General features: G+C 27.8%; 1 protein-coding gene across 1 annotated transcript in view; it reads right to left on the bottom strand.

Moving 5' to 3' along the window:
- The window catches only part of LOC107443550 (ubiquitin-like protein 3), a gene marked incomplete in the record, with an annotated part of 206,189 nt that extends 180,214 nt beyond the window's left edge, over positions 1–25,975 (bottom strand). Inside the window, 3 exon segments of the mRNA XM_043039836.2 lie at positions 17,178–17,336; positions 24,208–24,301; positions 25,827–25,975. Of these exon segments, the coding sequence (XP_042895770.1) occupies positions 17,178–17,219 (42 nt within the window).
- Between the last annotated feature and the right edge of the window lie 474 nt (positions 25,976–26,449).

The following is a 26,449-nucleotide window of genomic DNA, read 5'->3' as shown; positions in this document are numbered from 1 at the left end:
TCCAGCTCTGCTCTTAATTCTAGAACTCTCTGTAGAAAACCACTTTGTGTCTTTAAGTGTCTTGGGATATTTTGGTAGCAGTTCCAAAAGGGTACATTTTATCAAATTAATTTTTCATAAAGTACAAGAGTCTTCTCTTCAATAATTGATTTGATTGGTCTTGTATTGGTCAGAAATAGAAGAGAGTCAATGGGAGTAGTCTTCACTGCACCTACAATAAGTCTAAGGGCCTGGTTTTGGGAATAATCCACGATAAACTGGATGAAAGACGAAGGATAAATGACAATAATCTGACAATGTACAATACTTTGTACCAAAATTCTGTTCATTTAAAAAAAAATATTAATATTGCTTGAAATTCAAAGAAATACTTTTGTTGTGTATTTTTAACCTTTTTTTATTATTCGCGCAATTTCTGTCTTTTGCATCATTTATATAACAAATTTTTTTATGTTTAGAATTTGTATAATTTTCACAATTTCCCGCGAATGTGGGATCTTTTTTCCCGCGACAAACTTGCAGCCCTAGTCATGAGATACAGCATGGAACAGCATTTGTTTTTTTCTGCTTTATAGGCAAAATCTTCCAGACACGACTGACATCCAAACAATAATATTTCAAATTTGCTGTTATTTATGATTGAAATTTCTCTAACTTACAAAATCAAATATTGATAAATTTTTCAATATGAAATAAAAAAAAAAATTCCAACTATTTGAAATTTATATTTTGTTACAAATATAATTTAGATTATCTTACAGACTTTTTTAGTAAGTCTTAGACCATTTTTTATAAATAAAAAATACCTAACTATATTTTTGCTTGTAATTAGAGCGTCAGAAAATAGATAAAAAGGATACTGGTGTCCCATCTGCGTCATAATCCACGATAAACGATAGTAAAACGGTCATTGAATAGTAAAACGGTAAAAGCTTTTATGACAAAATATGCCATATAAAAGGTTAAATGATAAAAGCCTTTATGGCATATAGCCTTTAATAGGCAATATGGTTATAAAACTAAACTCAGAGGCGCGACAGCCCTAGAGGGCCAAGGCCTACTGTGCCCATCTCAGTTTTCTTGACCTTGGGCTCTGGGGTGCAGTTAATACGGTTATATGCCACATAAAAGGTTAAATGATAAAGAAGAAAAAAAAGGATTAAAAAATTAGGTGTCGAACATAATGCATAGGGAAATCTTTGCGTCACTAAAATTTTTTGTAATGATTCAGATGTAGCAAAAAATTAAAATTACTGTAAAATAACAAATAAAAATATACCTACTCATAGAATGTTTAATTAGATTGAAATAACAAATAAAAATACCTACTCATAGAATGTTTAATTCGATTCAAAAATAAATAAAGGAACATATATATTTAAACTGAATTTGTTTGCGTATTTTTAAAAGTTTACTTTTTAAAGCATCATCATTTTTAATTTGAAATAATTAGAGCGGAAGTTAAGGCTATTTCATTTTTTTAAGTGACAGCTGTCAAATTATGCCGGAAATAGCATTTCGAAAACGGATATGGTGCAAAAATGTGATTGAAAAGTCAGCGCTATCGGTTAAAAAAATTTAACTTTTCGAAAATAGAACTTAATAGTTTTTGAAATATTGCAATGATTATGGAATTAATTTCTAGTTTATTTCGAAAAAATAACTTAATTAGGGGTTAAATATAAATATGAAGTCATTCAAATTGCATTAAATTGAATATACATCTCATTTAGTTGTTTGTATTTTTTTTTAAATAAACATTTAATCTTTTAAACACTAGAGTATGGAATTATTTAGTTTGCATATAATTTCTTTCTCTTTATGTTTAAGTGACGAGGATCAGTGAAATATGTTTATAAAATTTACATTAACAAAATGATAAATATTAAAATAAAACACTGCTTTTCAATTAAATATTGAATACATTTGTTAATGATATGCGAGTTACATGGTGAAGTTTTATCAGCACTATATTTAATGCGTGGGGAGTCATTCCCTCGGAAATCTTATTTTCCCTAAATTGTATTCAAAAAATATGATGAAACACGTTGCCTTATAATTAATATATATTGCATAGAAAAAACATTTCGTTTTTCTTTCTGCAAATAATAGTTGATTACTCTGGAATACCTTATCAACAGTAATACTTGATAAGACGCCTGAAATCTAATTTTGCACATTTCATTGAAGGTACTCATTCCGTTTTCAATTTGCTTCTGTCTTTTATTTGATTATCCTCGCTTCATCAGGAAATACTAGGAATATCAGGAAGTACCTCTTTGGCAAGTTTACTATTCCAAGAGACCATTTATACGAAAGGGTAACAAATGGGGCTAAGGGAAAATATAGTATATATTTATAGCTTCTGTCTTTTATTTGATTATCCTCGCTTCTTCAGGAAATACTAGGAAGTAACTCTTTGGCAAGTTTACTATTCCAAGAGACCATTTATACGAAAGGGTAACAAATGGGGCTAAGGGAAAATATAGTATATATTTATAGCATTTAGCTTCTGTCTTTTATTTGATTATCCTCGCTTCTTCAGGAAATACTAGGAAGTACCTCTTTGGCAAGTTTACTATTCCAAGAGACCATTTATACGAAAGGGTAACAAATGGGGCTAAGGGAAATTATAGTATATATTTATAACATTTAGCAACAAAAATATGTACAGTGCGACAAAAAATAAAAAGACCATCCTAAATAACTTTTGATCTAATGATAAGATATTCATGTTCTATGACTCAATCTTAATGGTTCGAGGGGGGGTGACTTCAAATATGGTAATTAATTAGTCCAGACGATATTTTAAGTTACGAAATCAAACATAAAAACGTACTTTCTCTGGCTAAACATACCTTTTTTCGACGGATTCAAATTTCTAGCCCTCAAAATATAGGAGTAACTGCAATCTGGGAAATATGGTCCCAATAGTTTGGTCAGGAAGACGATCCAAAATTAGATTTCTTAATGTTACTTTTTGCGTACTTCAAAGTATCTCTAGAACTTTTTCAATTGAAAGGAAAAAATTTTGAACACAATTATAAAATTCTTTTATCCGAAGATAATGCTCTGCATAAAATAATTTTAAACAATCTTTTTGTTATGAAAGTTTAATAAATAAAATTTAGAAAAACGAGAGAACCGCTGTAGTCATACGAAAGCTATACATTTTTTAAATCTTTGAAAATCTACGAAAATCCTCCTAATGAATCTTAATAAAAGAATGACTAAATTAGTCAAAAATGCTGTTTTAAGCTAAAAATCTCTTTATTTAAAAACTTCAGCTAAATAAGAGTCAGAAGATATAAGATTTCGACATCAGGTTAAAATCATTGAAATAAATCATACTATATTAGCTTATTTGAGTAATACAAACAAAATACATCAGTAAACGATATAAATTAGTATGTATAATACTCTTCTAAATAATATTATGTATCTAAATCAAAAAAAGTTTTACTTAATTTTGGTAGAAAAAATACCATCAAGAAAAACATAAAGTGAAGCTCCAATATTCTTTAAGCTAGAAATCTTATTATTTTTGAAGCTCTGTTAAATTAAAGTCAAAAGAAATAAAACCGTTGATCTCATAACAAAGCTATCAATTTTTTAAATCTTAAAAAGTTGGACGAAAATTAAAATTCAATAACTTCTAATGAATCTTAATGAAAGATTGAGCACCGACTACGCTTGTCAGAAATGTCAGATTTCTATTCGAAATGACGAACGACACTTTAATGTGAAAAGAATTAACCCTAACTTATAATAGGGACGGGACTTAAAAACGAGTATCATAGGAAAGCGGGAATCTTAATGATTTTATTGAAGTTAAAAAAAGTTTTCAAGTAAAAAAAGGTTAGTTGAAAAGAAGCAAAAATGAAAAATTTAATCTTAGTTGCAGGGGAGGAGGCATTAGGAGGGGAAATGTTCTTTTTATTCCTCATCTTTTCCAGATGATGAAATTTCTCATAATTTTTCTCCTGCCTCCAATTGGTGGGATAAAAATTGAATATTCAAAAAGGAAGAAAAAGCAATTTCGATAGTTGAATCGGTATTTAAAAAGATGTTGAAATTTGTCTGTTTTAGCTTTTCAGCAAATGTTTCATTTAAGTAATGATGAATTTTTCGTATTTCGAATGGAGATCATCAAAATAAAACAAGCATAAAGTGAAAAATTGCAATCATAAAATGAACTGAAAAAGTTATTTCATTTTATTTCCTCCGGTTTCTTTACGGCTTTGTAATTGCGATTTGTGTGATTGTTGTATTATTTTAAATTTACAATCGTTTTTCAAATTTTTAATGAGAATTCAATATTAAAATTTTATAATCATAATTATTTTCTATATATAAAAGAAATATTATCCTAAAAGTTTACTAAGTGTTACAGTCTGTAACAAACAAATTAATATGATAAATACTGCAATTAATGCGTATGTTTGGCAATAGTTTAAAAAAAAATCCCTCATAAATGTATTATTTTAATTCCTCCGGTTTTTTTTAATTACTTTGTAATTGCAATTTATGTGATTGTTGCATTAGTTTCAATTAATAATCGTGATTCAAATTAATGACTCCAATTGGTGGGATAAAAATTTAATATCCGGAAAAGGTAAAAGTAATTTCTATAGTTGAATCGGTAAGATGTGCCGTTGAAATTTATCTGTTTCAGCTTTTCAGCATATGTTTAATTTAAGTAATGATAATTTTGATCAGAAATCATCAAAACGGAATGAGCATTAAGTGCAAAATTGCAATCGTAAAATGTTTCATTTTATTAATTTATTTTACATATTCCAATTTCTTTATTGCTTTGTAATTGAAATTTGTGTGATTTTGTAATGTTTTAAATTTATAATCGCATTTCAAATTAATTCTTTTGAAAATGGAATATAAAAATTTTGCATTCATAAAATGAAAAAAAAAAATTACATAGAAAATTTGTATTCTTCCTCTGAGTGCTTACTAAGCGTTATAGTCTGTCAGATTTTAAGTTTATATTTATATTATGGACGGATTAAAAAAAAATCAAGCTAATAAATTTTCTCTACAAATCTACATCTACAAAAATCAAATAACTGGATGAAACTATAAGTTTTGAGTGTAATTAATACAGTTCTACACTGTAAAAAACTCAGGTTCAAATTACTGTAAATAAAATTTGCAGTAAAATCCACTTTTAATAAATAATTTTATGAAACAAAGAATCTGATATACCGTAATTTTTAATGTAGTATTTACTATTAAATCACTAAATCATTGTAAGTAAATAAATATTATTTTAAAAATTACGGTAAAAATGGATTTTACAATAAAAATGAATTTTACAATAAAATGGTTTTTACGTATGTTGCACCCGAAATTTCGGTACTTTTTACTGTAAATTGATCCGGAATTTTGGTATTTTTTACTGTAAATTGATCCGGAATTTTGGTACTTTTTACTGTAAATTGATCCAGAATTTTGGTACTTTTTACTGTAAATTGATTCCGAATTTTTACAGTCTACTGCAATTAATACAATAAATTTCGCGATATTTTTTAAATGTTCTTTTTCAAATAAAATTTGCTTCGATAGAACTGCTATTCTATTTAAAAATTAAAAACATCTATTTTTTTTCCTTAGTTAATTGAAATTTATAAATTACAAATAACTGGATGCTATTAGTTTGGAACTGTACAGGGTAGCTAATTTTCGGAAAAGTCAAAATACTGATAGATCGAACATTTCATAAGTAAACTATTCATGACTATCATTATTTTATATATTATTCGTGAAGTAGTAAATATCTATGCTTAAACTTTTAATAAGTGAAGTGAATAGTTTATTTCTCTAAAAACTAAGGTACAAATGAGATGTTTCTCAACCAAGTACTTCAAAGTTTTCAAAAATTGAGAGTTCTAGAATAGATCTTGGTAAAATATCGATATTTTTAATAATCGGAAATCAATGATAAAATATAAAATATCGGAAATCAAAGATGTTTTACAATATACTCTTATCGTGGATGAATGTATCGCGATAAATGTAAAGTTTAAAGTAATTATCGACAACAATATCATCGGGATCAATTATTCAATCAATTTTCAATTAATTTTAGTTTTGATGATGAACTGCCACAAAACTCCAAATCAAATACAAACAGTTTTTAATTATGTGTAAAATTGAAACGATATTCTACGCAAAATTGAAAGTTCATATATATCAAAACTGCAAAGAGAAAATACTGGCAAGGAAATCATTTCATTCTAGCGTGTTTTCGTAAAAATTGAAATATCCGTAACAACCAAGATAAGTTATAAAATATAGTATAGGCTTGTTTCTTCCACTGTACAGCTCTGATATTCTTCAAATCGGTTTCTCACTACAAGCCACTTTCATTGCTATAAAAACTATTATTCGCTCTTTCTCAAGTGGTAGTATAATGTCAGGCATTTTTATATTATGTAAGGAAATATTACTATGTTTTGATATAGTGGAGTAAAATCTCAATTTTGGCGAAATAAAAAAGATTCTTCAATTAAAACGGTAGAATATTACACAAAGGTGTTTTCTTTTTTATTTTAGCTAATATTTTTTGATAACATCTATCTATAAACAATATCCCGAACTCGAAAATTTTACCGCCACTCTTTATTTATTATGAAACATGAAGTCATCATAAGTGCAGTCAATCGCTGTTTCGCAGTAAATTCTTCATTTATTTTATTACAAAAGATGAAAAAAAATTTTAAATATAGTACAACTCTTCAGATTTTAATATCGCTTGAAATTTAAACACGAAAAATAAAACGAAAAAACACATTTACAAAAAACAAATCATAATGCTAATTAAATTGATTTTTCTATAAACGGTTTTTATGTCACTACAAAATGTTGCGTTTATGCCATGCGTTATGGGTTAAAAGCACTACTCTAATTATCAAGACAGGACTATGACCCCCGAAATTTTGATTTACCGATAACAAAAATATTTTGTCTATAAAAATCTACACCTTTCTCATTACCTAAAGTTGCAAAATAAATATAGACGTTGAATAATTTCTGGCATTGATCCCCGACTATTCAAAATGAGTCAAAGGAAAGAGATATAAATATTTTGCTTCTAAGTACTACAGATATCAAAGACAAAGAGGAGTTAATATATCCGCCACGCCTGTTATAACTGCTATATCTAACTTCATTTATACTGTGTCGAATTTACTTTTTTGATACGCCTTTCTAAGCGGTTTAGATGAAAGCATGTATTTGGACTGACTTCAAATCGAATAGACCTAAAATCAGATAGTTGGCACTTCTTTTCATTTAAGATAGAAAAAATGAGGATTTAAAAGAAGAAGAAAAAATAGGGAGGGTGAATCGAGAAAGAATTTTCAAAAACTTTCTATTTGTCCTTTCACTGAAACAAAAGCTAGAGAAGATCTTTAACAGTTCTAAAGAAACAAGGTGAAGCAATTATTTTATTAAATTTGAACTTAGAGTAATTGAAGAGACTAAGTTTTATTCTGATCTCCGAGACAGAATTGCAGCCACACGGCGACATTGTCGCAGAACGTTGCAGAGCTCTTGCAGAATGATTTTCTTATGAAATCTGAAAATAATTACTTTTCTTCAGAAATTTACACGTAATATTTGAATCATGCATTTAGGTAATCACTTTTTGACGCACTCAATTTTCGCCGATAGTATCGTAAATCGATGCAATGTTCTGATGGTATTTTCGTCAGTTATTGATTTTCCTGTGGATTTAAAATATCTCGATATATTTCAAACAATATGAAAAATTCGTGAATTTGAGTATTTACTTTTTAAGGTAATGATTCTATCGATTTTTTGGCTGTTGTTGCTATTGATTTCTCCCCAGTTTTTAAATCCAATATTTTTTATACAATATTATTTATCCCAACAACCTAATCTCGAAACGAAACACGTATTTGAGGAGTCCGATTCGCGTGATTTCGTCATCTATCTCTTTTTTGGCAATTACTACTACGGATTTCGTGATTTTTAATCATTTTTTTACTGTGGTGATTATTTACAAAATGCGAAGAAGGAAATAACTTATATCTCCCCCCCCTCAACAAAATGCGAGAATATCGCCCATAGTATTAGAATAAAAAATTATTACACGTTCACATTTTTAAAAAAATATTTAGTTTTTTTTCTTGTAAACACCGCGCTTTTGTTATTTTAAATTAGTAACATATATGTTTGTTATTAATGAAAGTATGTTGCAGAAAAATATTAGAGAGTTTTGTCACAGATAGCTCGAAAAACTTCTGCCACAGGGATTCTGATAAATTAAACATACACCAGCTTTGTATTGAATAAAGCAAAACAACGTGAATCAAACACAAATAAAGGTACAGAAATGGACACTATTTTTAAATTTAGACTCTGAGATATGAAGGAAGGTTTTTGTTTATAAAACCGAAGCTTTAACATTCCATTCCAAGACATTGACAATATATTTATGTTTAGACTCTGAGATATGAAGGAAGGTTTTTGTTTATAAAACCGAAATTTAACATTCCATTCCAAGACATAGACAATATATTTATTTATGTTTAGACTCTGAGATATGAAGGAAGGTTTTTGTTTATAAAACCGAAACTTTAACATTCCATTCCAAGACATAGACAATATATTTATGTTTAGACTCTGAGATATGAAAGAAGGTTCTTGTTTATAAGACTGAATATATAGCATTCCATTAAAAGCAATGAACTATATTTTTTATGCTTAGATTCTAAGATACGAATGTTTAAAAAACCGAAACTATAGCAAAAGAAATGAACAGAATTTTTATGTTCAGACTGTGAAGGAAGGTTCTAATAAAATCGAAACTATATCATGTCCTTTTAGGGCTTTATCATGAATCTATATCATGTTCCTTATTAGGGCTTTATTCACGTTGTCTAGCTTTATTCATACAAAATATACGCTCTTTCCAATAGCTTTGCATTATTTCGTAAATATCTTTTCTGTAAGGTTTGGAATAGTTCTTTGTCGAATAATTTTTTTTATCTCTAGCCAGTTTGTGGATTATTGTTTAGAGGATATTTTTTCACTTACAATCGTGTAAAAGGCGTAACTCGTATTCAACAATAATTACACAAATTATAATGATTCAAATTATTTTATTCCATTGTGGTTCAGTAGGTTAATTCTAAACTGAAACTTAAGAAGTGCAGAAAAAAATAATAAAAAAAAATTGTTTGGGCTCAGTGCCATCTGGTATTATAAATCCTCAACAAGGCGTACACGATGATGAAAATTGACTAAGAAACAAATTCACTTATTTCAGCGTCACTTTATCATTTGACTTAGACAATAAATAAAAGTTTGACAAAAATAAAAATATTAAAATTTGTACAACTAGCGAAGCTCAAAATAAAAAGATCTAAATTTTTATTAAAATATAGATAAGTAATTAAATGTTACGTTTGTGATCTTCGAAGTTATATAAATACATTAGGAGATCATTAGACATATTTAGTTACCTGGGATTAGTAGACTACTTTAAAAAATAATACTAGAAAATTTAGGGGCTAATCACGTTACATCACATTTCAATACATAAATACTTTCTAGAATAGAAAGTTTAAGTGAGAAAAAAATAACTATATACAAAAAATAACTAAGTTTTAATGTTGACAAAAGTTTTTTTTTAAATACATCACTAAATTCTTGTCCATTAAACGATAAATTTTGCCGTAGAGAAAATAAATATTCATTTAGATTTCTGAAATTTAGGGGCTATCTGGAAAGTCCCCAATAGTTTAAGCGAATTAAAAAATATTTACACACAATTATCAATCCAAAGATTATTCAATGCAAAAATAATTTTTTATAATTTTATTTAATGATAGTCGAAAAAATTTAGAATTGTAAGGTTTAAAAACGTTAACACTATTTCAAAGGATGCAGTTTTATAAGGCTAAATATAAAAGTAAACAAAATCACTCAAATAGTTCGCGAGAAATCTAATTTTAACTAACTGACTTTTTTAAATTTTGATTTCTCAAAATACAAATTTTTACATCATTTTAAAGAATGAAATTTTAAATAGAAAAAAAACTCGAGTAAAATCGGTGGAATAGTTTCTGAGAAATCGAATTTTAAAAATACGATAGAAGATCCGATCGAATATTATTCGTCTTAGTTAACTTTATAAAAATAAAAATGAGATTTGTACAAAAATGCGTTGCCTTCAGAACAACAACAAAAAAAAAAAAAAATCAAATTCTGTCAAACTTGTTCGTAGATACAACGAAACAGACATAATTTGTAATCTGTAAAATGCTTCTTAAATTAAAGCTTTAAACCTCAAAGGTACTTATCAAAGCAATCTAAACTTTATTAAAAAAGTATTATCTGTATAAAAAGAAAAATGGAAATATTCATTTGACTATAAAGTAGTAATAAAATATAAATTTTACACAAATCAATGAATAAAGACAATGATTTGTATAGTACAATGTGCATAGATAATAGATAACGTAATTTGTTTTTAAAACAATAGAAATTAGAAAGTGGTATTTAAATAATGCTTATTTTTAAGAACCACTTTCAGCAGATGACAAAAGAATTTTTATAGAGAAATATAATCTATTTTATACGGTATAAAAAGGAGGAAGCAATAGAAAATAGATTGCTTTGAAAGTCGAAGAAAAGCTCTACATTTGTGAGCTTTCTTGTTTGTTGACTATAAATAGGATATAAATTGTGTTAAGGTTTTTACAAATGTTTTTCATATTGTGCATTCAAATACTCTTTTTATTAGAAGGCTTATTTTTTTCATTTTTCTTCAACTTTCATTTATTAATATCTAAAAATTAATAATTCAGCCTGCGTTTAAACTATTTTTTTTTTCTTTTTCTTTTTCAATATTTTGCACGTATGAAACTACTTGGCTTAGTTCTAATTAAAAATTATCGCTCCCAATTTTTCTCTTTTCTTTAAATTCTTAAACTAATATTTGAAATATATTTAAACTAGATCCAAAATTAAAAACTGTGTTTATTTTTATTAAATATTTAAACAATTTCTGTTTTAATTTTTCATTAAAAAAATTTGACATTTTTTAAATTATAATAAACATAAATTTGACGTTTTTTTAAATTATTCTAAACACAAATTTAACATTTTTTATAAAGTTTTATAAATTAAAAAAAACAAAGTCTCAATCAAAATTAGACAGGTAGTGTCTGTTATTTTACCGAATCAAACTAAAATAATCCATTAAATACCTTTTTTATTTGCAAAAAAAAAATTTATACCTTTGAGGATACTTTTTAAAACCCAAAATATTAATCCCAATTCAAATGCTTGCCAGAAAAAAAAATTTTCCTCTTTTTGTCTCTTCTGTAAAATTTATGAAAATGGAAGGATATGGTTTCACTATGTAACTTCCCAAATTTAAATTGCTCTTTTACCATCTCTAAAAAAAAAAATTTTAACTTTAAATATAATACTTAATATAGTTTTTTAATAATCAATATAAGATTAAAATAAGTTTTTTTTCACCTTAAGGATACTAAAATTCGTTTTTTTAACCTACTAAAATTGCATTTTGAACTTTTTTTAAAATGTTTTTTTTAAGCATATTCAAATTATTATTGAACCTATTTTTTATATTTTCTACGTTTGTACTTTACAATAGGGAACAATTTAGAATGGTTTGCATAAGTTGCAGACAGACAAAACAAAATGAGGTTGCGTTAGTTTTAACCCAATAATATTTGTCGAAATCCAATGATTATTTCCTTAACTGAAAATTATATTGAGAAGTAGATGGCCGAATATCTCATTTAAAAACAATGTATAATAATATTATGCAATGTGTTAAATAATCTGTCTTTTGACGAATTTTTAAAATGCGATTTAAATAGAAATTTATATTTTTGACAGATTTCTTGCCGCGAAAGCAGTTATCAGCAAGAAGTTTGTGTAACTTACATTAGGCAAGGTGTGAATTTTAGTTTGATATATTTAAAATTAATTAGTGCTAAGGAAATCGTAAAGACAGTTTTTTCTGTATCTCTTAATATATATTTATACAATCCTTGTCAAAAATGAAGTACACAGGGCAGGATCGATTATTTAGGGATGGCGAGTACCATCCAGATCCCACTTTTACCAGCAAAATCTAAAGGGATAAAAAAAAAAATAATAATAACCGGATGAAATTTCGGGAGACCATGGGATACGAACTTAGCTAGAATGATTGACTGAGGATATGCAAATAGAATAATCTATACAAATGGACCTTCCTAACATAATATGACCCTAACAAATAGACGGTTTAGTGCCGGCATCGAAACATGAAGTGTTAAAAGTATGGGATATGTAGATGATATGTTTTTGTTGATATTTGGATAATATTGGAAACCATATGGCAATCCTATTTTAGATAAATATGTTTTTATTATTTTTTTTTTTTTGCAATGAACATGTTTCGATTTTTCTACTTTCTTTAATGGTTATGGTCAAAAAAAAAATTTCATGCTACATTTGTTAAAATTTTAAAAAAAAAATTTTCTTTCTTCGTGAAAACAATGACGAGCAAAACTTTTTGTCTGGCCAATATCTTCGAAACTGAAATTCCATGCATTGTGATCGCGAATTAATATTAAGATTTAGGTTTTTTGAAATGTAACGGATGACAACTGAGGAAGGCTTGGCTAAAAACCATTAAAACCTGTTTGATGCCTTTAGAAAACAGAAAAGAGTAGAAAGGTGATTACTAGAAATATTTTATCAGGCAATCTATCAGATTTTGGCCTGTCCCATCTTTCTGAATAGTGCTTTGACAGATTTTTCTTGATTAAATATTAATTCGCAACTGTGTCTTCTTTTGCACTCTATTTTTGACAAGGATTTCAAAAGTATAACTTATGTATAATAAACAATGAAAACAATCAATTATGAAAAAGTCATTTTTTTAATATCCCATCCAGCACTTCTATTAATGTTCTTTCTGAATCTTAAAAATGCACGAAAGCGTACAAGATACGTCAAAACTAGTTATACATTTTTTTCATCAAATTTTTCATATTTTAAATAAATAACTTCATTTTGAATAAATTTAATTAATATAGTATTTAAAGTTTTCTTTCAAAATTAAATATGATTCAAACTAAAGTGTAAATAATTACTACACTAGTAAATTGTGAAAACTAAAAATACATCTTATTCAATTCGCAGAACCGTTCTTGCATCGCTACAATACTAATAAAGTTTGTGAAAATCAGAATCTATTATTACGCCTTTGCCTCTATAGATACTTTAAAAATAATGTAACTGGAATATTTTACGACAATTTCCATATTGCGCATCAACTTGGATACATTGTGTTCTTGAACATGATAAACAGTTAATGATAAACAAAAGCACGATAAACAGTTAATCATATGGTTATTCTTTGATGAAAATCGTTAATATGAAAAAATAATGTATTGTTACCAATAAAATCAAATTTTAAAAAGTAACAATTGTAATAAATCTGAATAAATATTTCCAAAACCAAAACTGACATTTTTTTTTGTTGCTTTAAGTAAGTAATGTAAAACTACTAGTAATTTAGGAATTCAAATGCTATCAAAATTAAAGGATTCGAATTGTTAGCTACAGCAATTCACATGAATATTCGAAAAATAGGAATGAAGATGGTAAGAATGAAAAAAGCAAAGTTAGAGTAAGTAAATAATTTATAAAAAAAATAAATAAAAAATAAAGCCAGAAAAATAAAAAAAATTAAACAAAAATTGGATTATTTTCCTACATTAAAAGACATATATCAAGCTACATCGTGGGCTTATTCTGTCAAAATGTATTCATGCGTATAAATTTTAACTATTCAGAGGATTATTTTGTATAATACTCTGAAGTCATTGAAATCGTCGATCATCTGAAAGTCTAAAGTCATACTGAAATCATTAAGTCATATAGAAGGATTGCAAGTCAGCAAGGCTAATGTCACCAACAAAACTAAAATTTTAAAAATACATTGTAATAAATCAGGATGAGTATGTTATGAAGGCAAAATTGCCTTATCAGCTCATCAAGGTATGACCATATGAACTGTAGATTTCAACTATTCAGATTCTGTATGGTTAAGATCATAAGGTTGATGCCATCAATAAAGCTCAATTTCAAAAATGAATCTGTAATAAATCTGGGTAGATATGTTACGAAGGCAAAATTAGCTTATGCTTTTAAAGAGTTGCCAGTCTACCAAAATCTAACCATATAAACAATTGATTTCAATTACTCAAGTTCGCAAAAATGAAGATCACAAGGTTAATGTCACCAATAAAAATTAATGTCTAAAAAGAATCTGTAATAAATCTGGATAAATATGTTAAGAAGGTAAAACTGGCTTATGCTTCTGAAGAGCTATATCAGTCTACCAAAATATAACCATATGAACAGTTGATTTTAACGACTGAAATTCTGTATGATGAAAATCAATCAAAAGGCTAATGCCACCAATAAAACTCAATTTCTAAAAACAATCTGTAATAAATCTGGATAAATATATCGAGAAAGAGAAATTTACTTATTTTAATGCATTTAAAGGTTACGTAGTTGACTTGAATCAAAATAAACCATTTCAAACTCAATGATGAACGAAAAACATTTGTTTTGCTCTTTTAAAGATAGGGAGGATCAGTACTTAATTGTAATACACAAAAAGTATCAAAGTAAGAAGAATTATAAACAAAACAAAAAAATATCTGAAAAGAAAAATATATAAAGTATAACTTTTGTTTTAAAATTTTGAATATATTCCATAATTGATCTAATTCAGTTTTCCTTCACTATATTTATATGTAAAATTATTCACATTTTATTTCTGATTGTTTTACAAGTTTCTCTGATTATATTACGAAAAATTATAAACCAAAAAAAATTATTACTATATAAGTGATCGACTAAAAAATTTTCGAACTTCTAACCCCTTACTATATTTGTTCGTGTATCGGATGAATTTAAATTGTTGTCTTTATTCCAAATTCGACGATTTTCAAGGATTTTTGAACTAACTAATTTTTAAAATACAATATTAAGATACAAGGATGTTAACAGAATCACTAAGAGAAATTTGAGATTCTCGGGCACCCTGTGTTTCTGTAAGGGTCTATATCAAACTTCTTTTTCATTATCTTCGAGTGCTTTAAAAAACTGATCAAGTAAATGTATGGGCGGGAAGATTTCCGTATCATGATCTGTGACAGAAAAATCACCAAGTCTTAGCAACTTCCGGGCAACGGTCCACGAAAAACTTTAAGAAATAATAATAAAAAACAATAACAGAAGGGTACCAACTCTCATATTAGGATATAAAAATCGTAGACACTCCCGCGCAAACCTCTATGTTTTTGTTTTGTTTTTTGTTTTTTTAAATTTGCAAATTTGAAATCTATTTGGCTCAATAGATCACAATACGGATATATGCCCATAAGGACTTAACATAATAGCTTATGATCAGGAAATAAAATGGCCGATTCTAAGTCATTATTTGATGGTCTCCAGCAAAGAATTAATACATTGATTACAGTTTAAAAAAAAAAACATTTTTTATTGATTATCTTTCTGATTCAAACAGTTCCATCAGAAAAAGGGTTAATTAAGTTTCTTTAAAAAGGTACCATTGTCTCTAGTGTTGTCTATAAAGTTTTTTTTCCGGAGCCGGATAGCAAAAAAATGTATACAGTGATCATAGTTGCAAACATTTTTTAATGATTAGCGTAATGATTCAAAAAGTTCCATCGGGAAAAGGGTTCATTAAGATGCTTTAAAAAGGTACCATTGTCTTTAAGGTTGACTATAATGTTTTTTTTAATAAAAAATATAATCTTAAAAAAACAATTCTAATCCTGTCTAAATTATTATAATAATTTGATTTCACAACAATTGAGCGATATAAGGCATCATAAAGAATTCATCATATTACCCTGATTTGTTAGCATAACTGTTAAACGACCATTCACTTCATAAAATTATTCTAAATTTCATACGAAATGCCACTTTGTACCAGCTCTCCAGTAGTGAAGCCTTTAAAATATTAGCAAAATTACCAAAAATTCTGAAACCTTTAGTTCTTAAATGTTTACCACTCTATAAAATATTTTGTAAAAAGCGTAGTTGTTGCTCTGCAAATCGTGATACGGAAATATCCCCGAATTAAAGTTGTTGTTTTTTTTTTACGTGATATTGATTCAATAAGTTTTTATTTATTCAGTCCTTTTTTTAATATTTTGAGAAAAATCAATACAAAAAATATCCTACACTATTATTAAATGACAATTAATTTAAAAAATACTTTTAAATTAAAATATAAGTTTATATTTTGAATTCAATCAAATAAAAGACGCGTTTTAATAAAAAAGTATCACTATTTAATTAGTTTAGAGTTTAAAACGATTATACAACAGTATCTAATATTAAAGCTTTTATTTAATAATGTTTGAATTTATTAAGTCGTTAGAACACCCATTTCATTGAAACCATTAATTTAAATTGAATCGATTAAAGTAAATTTCATTTCATTATTAGTTATAAGCGAAAAATCTTAAAACTGGTTCCTTTTTACCGATTTATTTTACGTCTTTAATAAAAATATTACATTTATGGTCATGAAAAGATATACTGTACTTTTTATCGCCAAGTTTTACAACATTTACATTAAAAACAACTTTCTGACAATTCACGATTATATATCCAGTATGTAATCAAAAATTTATTATTTATGTATACATTTTTAAAGATTTTGATTATTTTCATGATTTTGATGATAATTAGATACATGCTTTTTTAGAAATTATACGAAAGAACAATTTAATAAGCACCACCAAAAAGCAAATTATTATATTTGCGCTTGTGGAAACCAAATACACATCTGAGCCGCAATCCCTTTTATGTAGTACTACTATTTGCGTTCTATGCAAATATTTATCAACTTACAAATATTAACATTTTATGCAATTTAAGTATGAATTCTGTAGATGTAGGAAATAGTGTAATACGTTTTATAAACAAAAATAAATATAAATAAATTAAAAAATAAATGAAATATCCTAACCACATTGCATTTCAAAATTTGTTTTTAAAAACAATTGGATGAAATGGTATTATAAATAAAAGGTAAGCATGATTAAAATAATTACCTTGTTACTTGGAATTTTCTTACAGCCTGCAGTTTTGGACATTTTGGACAGCAAATATTCCACGAAGAACACAAAAAATACAGCAAAATTACGTCTCTCTCTATAACTTATATCCGGTAATTATTTACAGTTCAATGGTGTAATCACATAGATAAATTTCTGTAAAAATAATTAAGTTGATCCCATTTATTTTGATAAGTCGGGATTTTATGACAATTTTTTTTTCATCATAACATACACAAAAATCTTCAAAGCACTATAAGTCAAATCATAGATATGGCAATAAAATAAAATAGTCTGCTTAATATATTTCTGTACACAGAAGTTGCAGAAAACAAACACACATATTATGATGTGCCGTTCTAGGATACGTTTCTCACATGGAACATTTTCAAAACATCACACCCCACGGAGCGCTGTTTAGCTGTCGTGATTCCTCAGTTCTATGAGTGTTGTCAAAAGTCGATGATATGCGTCTGCAGATGACGGGTGATCAGCTGATCAGGTAGAGCGAAAGACCAGAGAAAACTGGTCAAAAGATACGAACTCCGATTTGGCACTGACTAGTGCCACATTGTCCTACTACATACGAGGAAAATTAAAAATGAGTGGCACAGGGTTTCTTTGACAACCTGCTTTAAGCCACTCCTTAGCTCAGTCTGAATGAAGCACGGCGATTTATCTGCATTGCTTGTAAACAGAAGAGTCCAACAGATGCAAGCGCCATTTCTAGTTCAGCTGAATTATGAGCATGCCGAAAAATAGTAAATTATTTCCCCAATAGATGGCACCATCATTAAAAGTCATTTGAAAGACAAGAAATTTTTTTTGAGCGGATTTAATTTCATGGATATAAAACTACTTTCATTTAGTTATAAATTTATTATTTAGACATAAAATTTCACACGAAATATTTGTTAAAAAAATAAATAAATGATGTACTGAAAGTTCAAAACACCAAAACTAATTGAATATTTCCTATTACTTTACATGACCAAAATGCATCCGAAACCAGTGGCAGAAACCGAAACTAGATCAAAAACATATGACACGATCTTATAATAGATTATCTGAGTTTCGTTTTCAGCTGACGAATTATTTCTCCTTCCAAAAATTATTAGAGATATAATTTTATTCAACATTTTTATCAAATTAGAGATCCATAAAATCCCGAGTTGTAACAGTTAAAAAATGCAAGTTTATTTAATTATTTTCAATTAAATAAACTTGATTTTTCAAATTATTTCTCGAAAACTCTTCGATTATTTTTTTATAGGTTAGATCAATGCATTTAAAATTATGCAATTAAACATGATGCAAAACATTTTATATCTCGCATATAAAAAAAAAACTACAATTAAAATTTATTTTTTGTTTAAAATTTTATTAAAAAAATAAAGTACAAAAATCCGGAAATGTAAAAACCCAAAATCGCATCTAAATTTAATGTTATTAACTCTATGACGCATAATTTTTATTAAGCATAATTTTCATACTTTTTTCATTATTTTGTATCAATTTAGGTCAGAATAGATTAAAAATATTATATTTAGCATTTTAATAACTTATGGTTTTGAAATATTGCATGAAACAACGGTATCTTTTTTTCTTCTTTTTTTTTGCTAATTAAAAGAAAAATCTTATTGTTAAAAGTAAAAACACAGCTCACCCAAATAATAATTTTTCAAATTTGCAGTTATTTAGATCTGAGATAAACAGTTGCCTTTGAAATTTCTTTAAATAACAAAATCAATTATTGATAAATTTTTGAATATGAATAAGAAAGAAAAAAAATTTCAAACTACTTTTTTTTGGCTATTATATTTTAGTACAAATATAATTTCTGTAATCTAACAGATTTATTTTGGTATCTATTATAAAAAACAGTGTAATTGAAAATTACCAAAATCCATTTTTATTTGTAACTAGAGAGTCAGAAAATTTATATATNTATATATATATATACACACATTAAACTACTAAACTCAGAGGTGCCAAGGCCTATACTGTGCCCATCTCAGTTTTCTTGACCTTGGGCTCTGGGGTGCAGACAGAAGTAGATGCTCCGGTTAGGTGGTCAGCCGAACGCGGAACCCCCAGTGTTTAGTTCCCAAGCATGCTTAACCTAAAAATTTCAAAAGCTAAAAACTAGCAATTTTTGCATCCCAAAATAACCATAAATGAAAATTAAAATCTATCGTTTACTCAAGCTTGAAATTAGTTAAATTTGCTTTGTTTAGTTTTTTGAACTGTGAAAAATTTTTTTAAATGCCGCTGTTTTAAGTCTTCAGCTTCACGTTAGATTATTTTGATGAGCGGAAACAATGTAACTCATTTGGAATTTTTTCTAAATTTCTGTAAAGTAAAAAAAAAATATATTTTCTTCTTCACTCTCGTTGCTGAAAATTAAGCATACGAGTAAGAGATTAAAGGATTGGAAAATCTTTTGCATTATTTTCTAAACCGTATCCATGCCGGTAGAATAAAACTAAGCAGCTTTAAATTATTGTACACTTAAGAAAAACACATTTAAAAGTTCGTGAAAGTTAAGTTTGTTCCTGTAATGGCTAGATTGTTAACGTGCTGTAACGCAAAGAAAAAAACTGATTTCTTTAAAATATAGAAAACTCAAATTCCCACATGCTTTAAACATTTAATGAATATTTTACTATAATGGAACATTCAGAACTGAGAATCGGTTGCCGTGAATTATTCTAAATATTTAATACCTTTATAATAATCCTCTAGAATTTTTTTTTTTATTATTTTAGTTTCAGTCAAAGTAAATAATTGCCCTTTGTCTTCACTGAAAATTAAGCATGTAAGTAAGAGACTAAAGGATTGGAAAATCTTTCGTATTTTTGTCAAAATCGGATCCATGCCAGTAGAATAAAAGTGCGTGACTAAAATATTGCACGCTTCCGATTATCACATTTACAAGTCTATGAAGATGAAGTTTTTTCATATAATGACTAGATCTTGTTAACTTGCTGAAAAATAAAACTGATTTCTTTAAAATTTAGAAAACCCAAATTCCCATACGTTCTTAGCATTTAATGAATAACTTTAAACGGTATAATGGAACATTTAGAACTATGAATCTGTTCCCATGAATTATACTAAATATTTAATACCTTTATAATAATCTGTTTAAAGTAAATGTTTGTCACAAATTCTCAAAGAATAGAGAAGCTTATTTAAATAAAGTGGTATATATTTTTGTTTTTGTATATGATGATTGACCGCAACGTAATTTAAATGAAAGTTCAAACAATTTATAATAGTTTTATCGTTACTGCAAAGAATCTTAACCAGCAAGTAAAAAACTGTATCGAAAAATTCCAAACAATTTATTGAACACTCAGATTACATTACATTCCGGAAAAAATTTATTGAACACTCAGATTACATTAAAGTGATGTTTTACAGCTTATATTTTAAGTTGAGCAATTTAATTAATTGCAATTTATTATCAATTTATGAAGACTACGAGTAACTGGTGAAAGAGATTGATCACCAATACTAGAGGTTTGAAATATAAGAAGTGTAAATTCATTATTTTAAGTATTGCACAAAAATCTAACAATAAACTACGAGTATGAAGTGTAATGATTTCCTTTAGGAGGTAATTTATTTTTACCAAAGTACCTTAGCTAAACATAGAAAACTAGCCATATTGCAGGAATATCGCTACAGTAACTGTATAACTACAGTACTTCAATAGGACACAAAACACTTTAAACTGTTGAAAACATTTCTCAAAATGCGTGACGAACTTCAATAAACTCAATGTAATGGGATAAAAACTAAGAACATTCGGTAAATTTTAACCAGAGAATGTAGCTTAATTTTTGTTTAAAGGATATACAGAATTAATACATCTTACGGACTTTATTTTGCTTCAATTTTGATTGTATTGCTTAAGTAAATTTTATATGCGTTTAGTTCTTATTTTTCATGTTTTTTTTTTTTTGATGAACCCAATGTTGGTTTCTATGACCATTTTGCATTAACTTTGGCGTCACAATGCATATATAACTTAATCAATCATAGTAGGTATTAAAAATGTTTAAGCATCCGTTGCTGTTACAGTTAATGGTAGAGAATTCCGGTACTAAAATGTTAAAAACAAGCTAGGATTTTAGTTCAAAATTCAAGCAAAATCGAAGCTTCTTATAGCTTTGTTTCGAAGATTTACGAATTATAAAAAGACTCCAAATTAAGTCTTGTAAACTTGAAGTTTAACGTAAATCTGAAGTATTATCAAATTGCGCATTTTTCTAGTCTATTTTTATCGTATCAGATGCTTTTAGCAACATTGCACTGAAAATTTCCTAAGGCTTTATTCTGTCTCTTACTCATATTTAAAATAATCTCTAGAGTATGTTGCTGAAGTTACTTGAATTGCTATTAACTAATTTTTAATAAGTGGCATAAAATAGTTTTACAATATTCTAGTTCTAAAGGGAATTCTAGTCTAGAAATTTAAAAACTTATTGCATGCTTCGATATTTTACACTATAAGGAGAAACAGTTTTGTCCCGAAATTATTTGATTTAGTTGGAAAACTATATCATCGGACCTGCCGTTTAGAATCCTAAAGGGCTCACAAACGGCGCAGGAGGCAATCATGCCTAAATACGAAGACTTGTCAAATGACTAAGAAGTCTTTACAATATTGGAAAGATTTGTCAAAACAGTAATTAATCGCTGCATTTGATTATTTGGACGTTATTTCTGCAAAACACATCGATGGCGGTAAAGATATGGTTGAAATTTCCAATAATATTTGGTATCTCAAATGACTGTTTCATGGGGCATCATCTCATGGGTTTAGAGAATTTGTAGGACAACGTTTCAGTCCGGAAAAATTTAAAAATTCAACTCAATGTTGACGAAATAAATACGGGAATCCTTTCATTTCACTGAAAAAAAATTGGTTTAATCTTGAGATAGACCGACTCTTCTACGACAGATGCATTGGTTTAAGACCGAACCACCTTAAAAATTTGGTATAAAGGCTACTCGCTCGTAAATTAAACTATTTTGAACGAAATAAGACCCTATTGTTAAAAAATATTAAGATTGGTCAACTGGAATTAACATTTTCAATTTATTCTTTTATAAAGTTACATAAATCCAGCTGTTATCAGGGCGTGTCCCGTTGACGTTGATTTCAAATATAATTCTAGATATGTAAAAATTTGAAAAAACCTTTGATTAAAACTGTATCGCTTCGCCTTGTAATAAGTATTCTCAACTTCGGTACTATTTCCTAGATTCAAAATTTTTTAAAAGCATTAGGATACTCATTAATATTACCATTTTATTAAAATTTAAAAATCTTCCACTTAATCCTTTCCCCATATTCAATTAGTTCTAACTACACAGATTTGTAACTGCGATGAAAGTAGCAGAATCATTGAAATATTTGAAAGAAATTTAGTGTTTGTTTTTAAAGATTTAAAAAAGTAAGATTTTTAGAAGAGTATATTGAAACTACCTTTTCACTGCAGTTCATGATTTTTTCACTAAATATGAATTTACATAATTTGTCAGACTTTTAATGTCGGAACCTAGTTTACATTAGCCTTCAAATTTGAAACTTACATATTTAAAACACCACAAAAGTCACTTAGGAACTGAATGTATCTGACGTTATAATTTCGAATCGTATATTGTATAAAAAATAGTTACGAAGTCAACCATTGAATAATTATGACAGTATATTATAACTAATTGTTAATTATTCAATATCTTGCACCAATATTTTATGCAATGCTTAAATTCGAAACCAATTTAACGCTAATTTAGTGGAATAACTTGGCAATTATTGTAGCAGTTTTAAAACTAAGTCGCAAACCGAAGTCTTGAAAGTTCAATTTAAGATAAAGGTTGCAACTGAGGAATAGGCAATCTCGGAAATTTGCTGTCCAGGCTATCTTTGCAAGAGTGATTCTGTCAAAAACTGTTAATCAAAAATATGTGAAAAAGCAGTAATTTTACTGAAAACTTCATTTCAGAAAAATGAAATTGATAAGTACAAAATTTCAGTCAGAAACTTGACAATATTTAATCTCGTGTCGTCCACCCCGAACTATCCTTGAATTTTCGCATTCCACCATTTTTTGGTGTTCACATAAACCAACGTTTTTTACAGTGTAGGTCAGCGAAAAATTAAGAGCTTAAATTGGAGAAATGGTGCCCTTTAGTCTTAAATTTGTCATTTCCTGGATAAATACTATGAATACAAAAACTGATTTTTAAGTAGGTAATGCATTAAATATGCTCATATTTAAATCTTCCACGAAAGTGTTCTAAAAGTTGTCTATGCCAAAATTCTTACGTTTATCTATAATATATTAACACTTTGATTGAAATTAGAGTTCTATCGCACAAAAAAAATAAGTTACGGCAGTCAGTCAAGCATATTAAACTATTACAAATTGAGTATAGTGAAAAATTACTGATGGTGAAACTCCTTTACCCAAAGAATACCTCTTGCCAGAAAAGTCCATATTATAAAATGAACTTTAAATGCCAAGTTTTAAGAAATTCAATATTTAACTTTTTAAAGGGGCTTAAGTACATTGGAAATTTTAGTTAGCAGTAAGATGCAGGTATGCTCTCCAAGCTAAAGGCAGATTCAAGGTAGCAAATTTAAACAGACAAAAATACAAAATGGAGTAAAGTCACTGTCTATCGCTTCTTATTTGAATATACACAAATTCTAAGCTGATTAAGATGAGAATTTAACTAAATACAGTCAAATTAATTTCATAACTCTTTTCTTTAATTTCAATGCTAAATTAAAATGTTCGAATACTTTATTTACTGAAATTTTAAAAAGTCGTATTTTTAAACATTATTAAACAGGTTAATTTACAGGGTAAATCTTTTGTATAACGAAATAAGTACAGAGAAGTTTATACACTAGAGTAAATCTAGAAAATTAAAGTTCGATATGAAATTCAAAATGCAGGTACTAACAGGATCTGTATGTTGATCAAGAAATATGATAAAATTTTACCTTAATTGTCTTCTGAAGTCTTCCATCTGTAGATATAGGCAGGAGAGACCAAAATCCATTTTACCATCTGATGTAGGCAGGCAGACTGTGTAGTCTGCAGAAAGTAAGACAGTCATGCTAGAAATCTGATATAATTGGATCCTAGATTTAAAAGAGCTAACGAACATAGTAATGTCACATAAATAATTAGTGAAACTCGAAATAAGTAAAATCTAATTTTTAGAGAAGTAGTGTAAGAAACAGATAAAAATGGGAAAAACACACCCATTAAATAATTTCAAAACTTTATTAAATTGAACGTACTTTTAACTACAGGAAAAATCTAAGATGTAAACTTTTCAAATGTTTTATTTTTAAATTGAAAACTTTATGAAATTTTAAAATGAGTAATTTAAGATGAAGGCGGAAAATGTTAATGTACAAATTGTGAGGAAAAAATACGGAAGGGCACGGAATATTCACTGAGTCACATCTTAACTGTAATAACTCTGGGAGAAGAGATTTTCCACGTTATTGATTTGTCAGAACTTAGCAATCCTTAAAAAAGAAACGTAGTTTGTATGAAGATTCCCCTTTGATCTTCAATTACCATACCTAACAATGTGTTCTAACAGGAATTTCTAAATTTTATTTTATGAAGAGAAATGCACATGTTTCGATTTGTAAAATGTTTGAAAGAATGATTACCTAGTAATGTGGTTTTGAGAGTATTTACGATACCGTATCATAAGTGCCATGATCAGAGCTTTAAAATTAGAAATTGTGATTATTTCATGTTAGAGAAATATCTAAAAACAAAAATACATTAGAAATCCTTTTTTAAAAAAATATTCCAAATTGCAGACTTTTTCTGATGTAAGTGCCAAATATATCTTGAAAAGTAAAACTTGAAAATATTCTGTCATGCAGATAAAATATAGAAGCTACGTCTGATGCAAAAACGAAAACAGAATGATATATCACAACAGAAACGTAGAGTTTTCATTTGAAAGTATACTGTCAAAAGGGACAACATTAGAGCAATATTAACAGATTCTTACTAGGTATTTCCTACCGTTTATCTAAAAGAAAATCTAGTTTGCTGTATCGAGAAGAATGCAGATAGAAATAAAGCCGTGCTGGACAGATATCAAGTCATGACAGATTGACTACAGAATATCAATAAGCATGCTGGTTATAGAATATTTTACAAAAAAATAAGTTCCCCATTGAAAGCTGTTCACTTTATACAGTTTATCATAATTAATGAAAAAAGTTAAACCTTGAAATTCGAAAAACTTAGTCCTTTACTTTACATACTTGGATTTATTGAATGACTCAATCGTCACTTTATTTTTGCGAAAGTAATATACAGTTAATTTATACCTCAAGATAACATACAATATTTAATTTAAAACGATAACTGACAAGCTCATTGTAAAGAAAAAAATTAATACAAAAACCGTATTACTTCACTAAATAGTATGCGGTTTTCACAAAACCGTATTACTTCACTACACAAAACTTCCCTACACAGAACTTCACAAAAACCGTATTACTTCACTACTATAGTTTAAAAATAGCTATAAAGAAACGCTTGATTTTCGAAAATATCAAACAAAAAAGTTCGTGGAAAATACCTGTTACGATATAAATCCAAACAAAGTACCGACTGCATTGCGACAATCCAACACTTTCGCTGATCATCATCATCATCAAAATTTATCTGGGCGCCTGGGGCCGTTAGCGGCCTTTTTCCCATTCGTCTTGAATTGTGATCTTTAAGGTGGTTCTTTCTGTTGATTGGAATGCAATTGGAGTAAAAGGAAATTAAATATTTCGTATTTTAGATTAAATTACGTCACTACAAAAATAGGCTGCCATCGGCCTGAGGTTTATGTCTTCTTTTAAGTTTTTAAAAGTAAAAATTTCATTGAATCCTGCGGTATCACAATTTATGGTCTTTTCAAAAAATCTGAAATTTAGCTTCACAATATGATGATCTAAAAAATCTATGTTGAGGTCGCGATGTATGTTTTTATTTCGGATAAACCATCTTGCTTTTGTTATTTTCCTGAGGATTTTATTCTGGTATATTTGGAGTTTTTAAGGAGTGATGTGGAGATGTTGCACCAAGCTGGAGACGCATAAGTTAGGATGAGACGGATCATTGAGATGTAGAGTAAACGTTTGAGTCTAAGTTCCATTTTAGGGTTCTGAAGAAGGATTTGTAATCTGTGGCAGGCTGCTTGTGCTTTGTTGA

This window comes from Parasteatoda tepidariorum, chromosome X2 (assembly GCF_043381705.1).
Source record: "Parasteatoda tepidariorum isolate YZ-2023 chromosome X2, CAS_Ptep_4.0, whole genome shotgun sequence".
Classification (NCBI taxonomy): domain Eukaryota; kingdom Metazoa; phylum Arthropoda; class Arachnida; order Araneae; family Theridiidae; genus Parasteatoda; species Parasteatoda tepidariorum.
The sequence above is the reverse complement of the archived record's forward strand: the minus strand, read 5'-3'. Positions and strand labels throughout refer to the sequence as shown.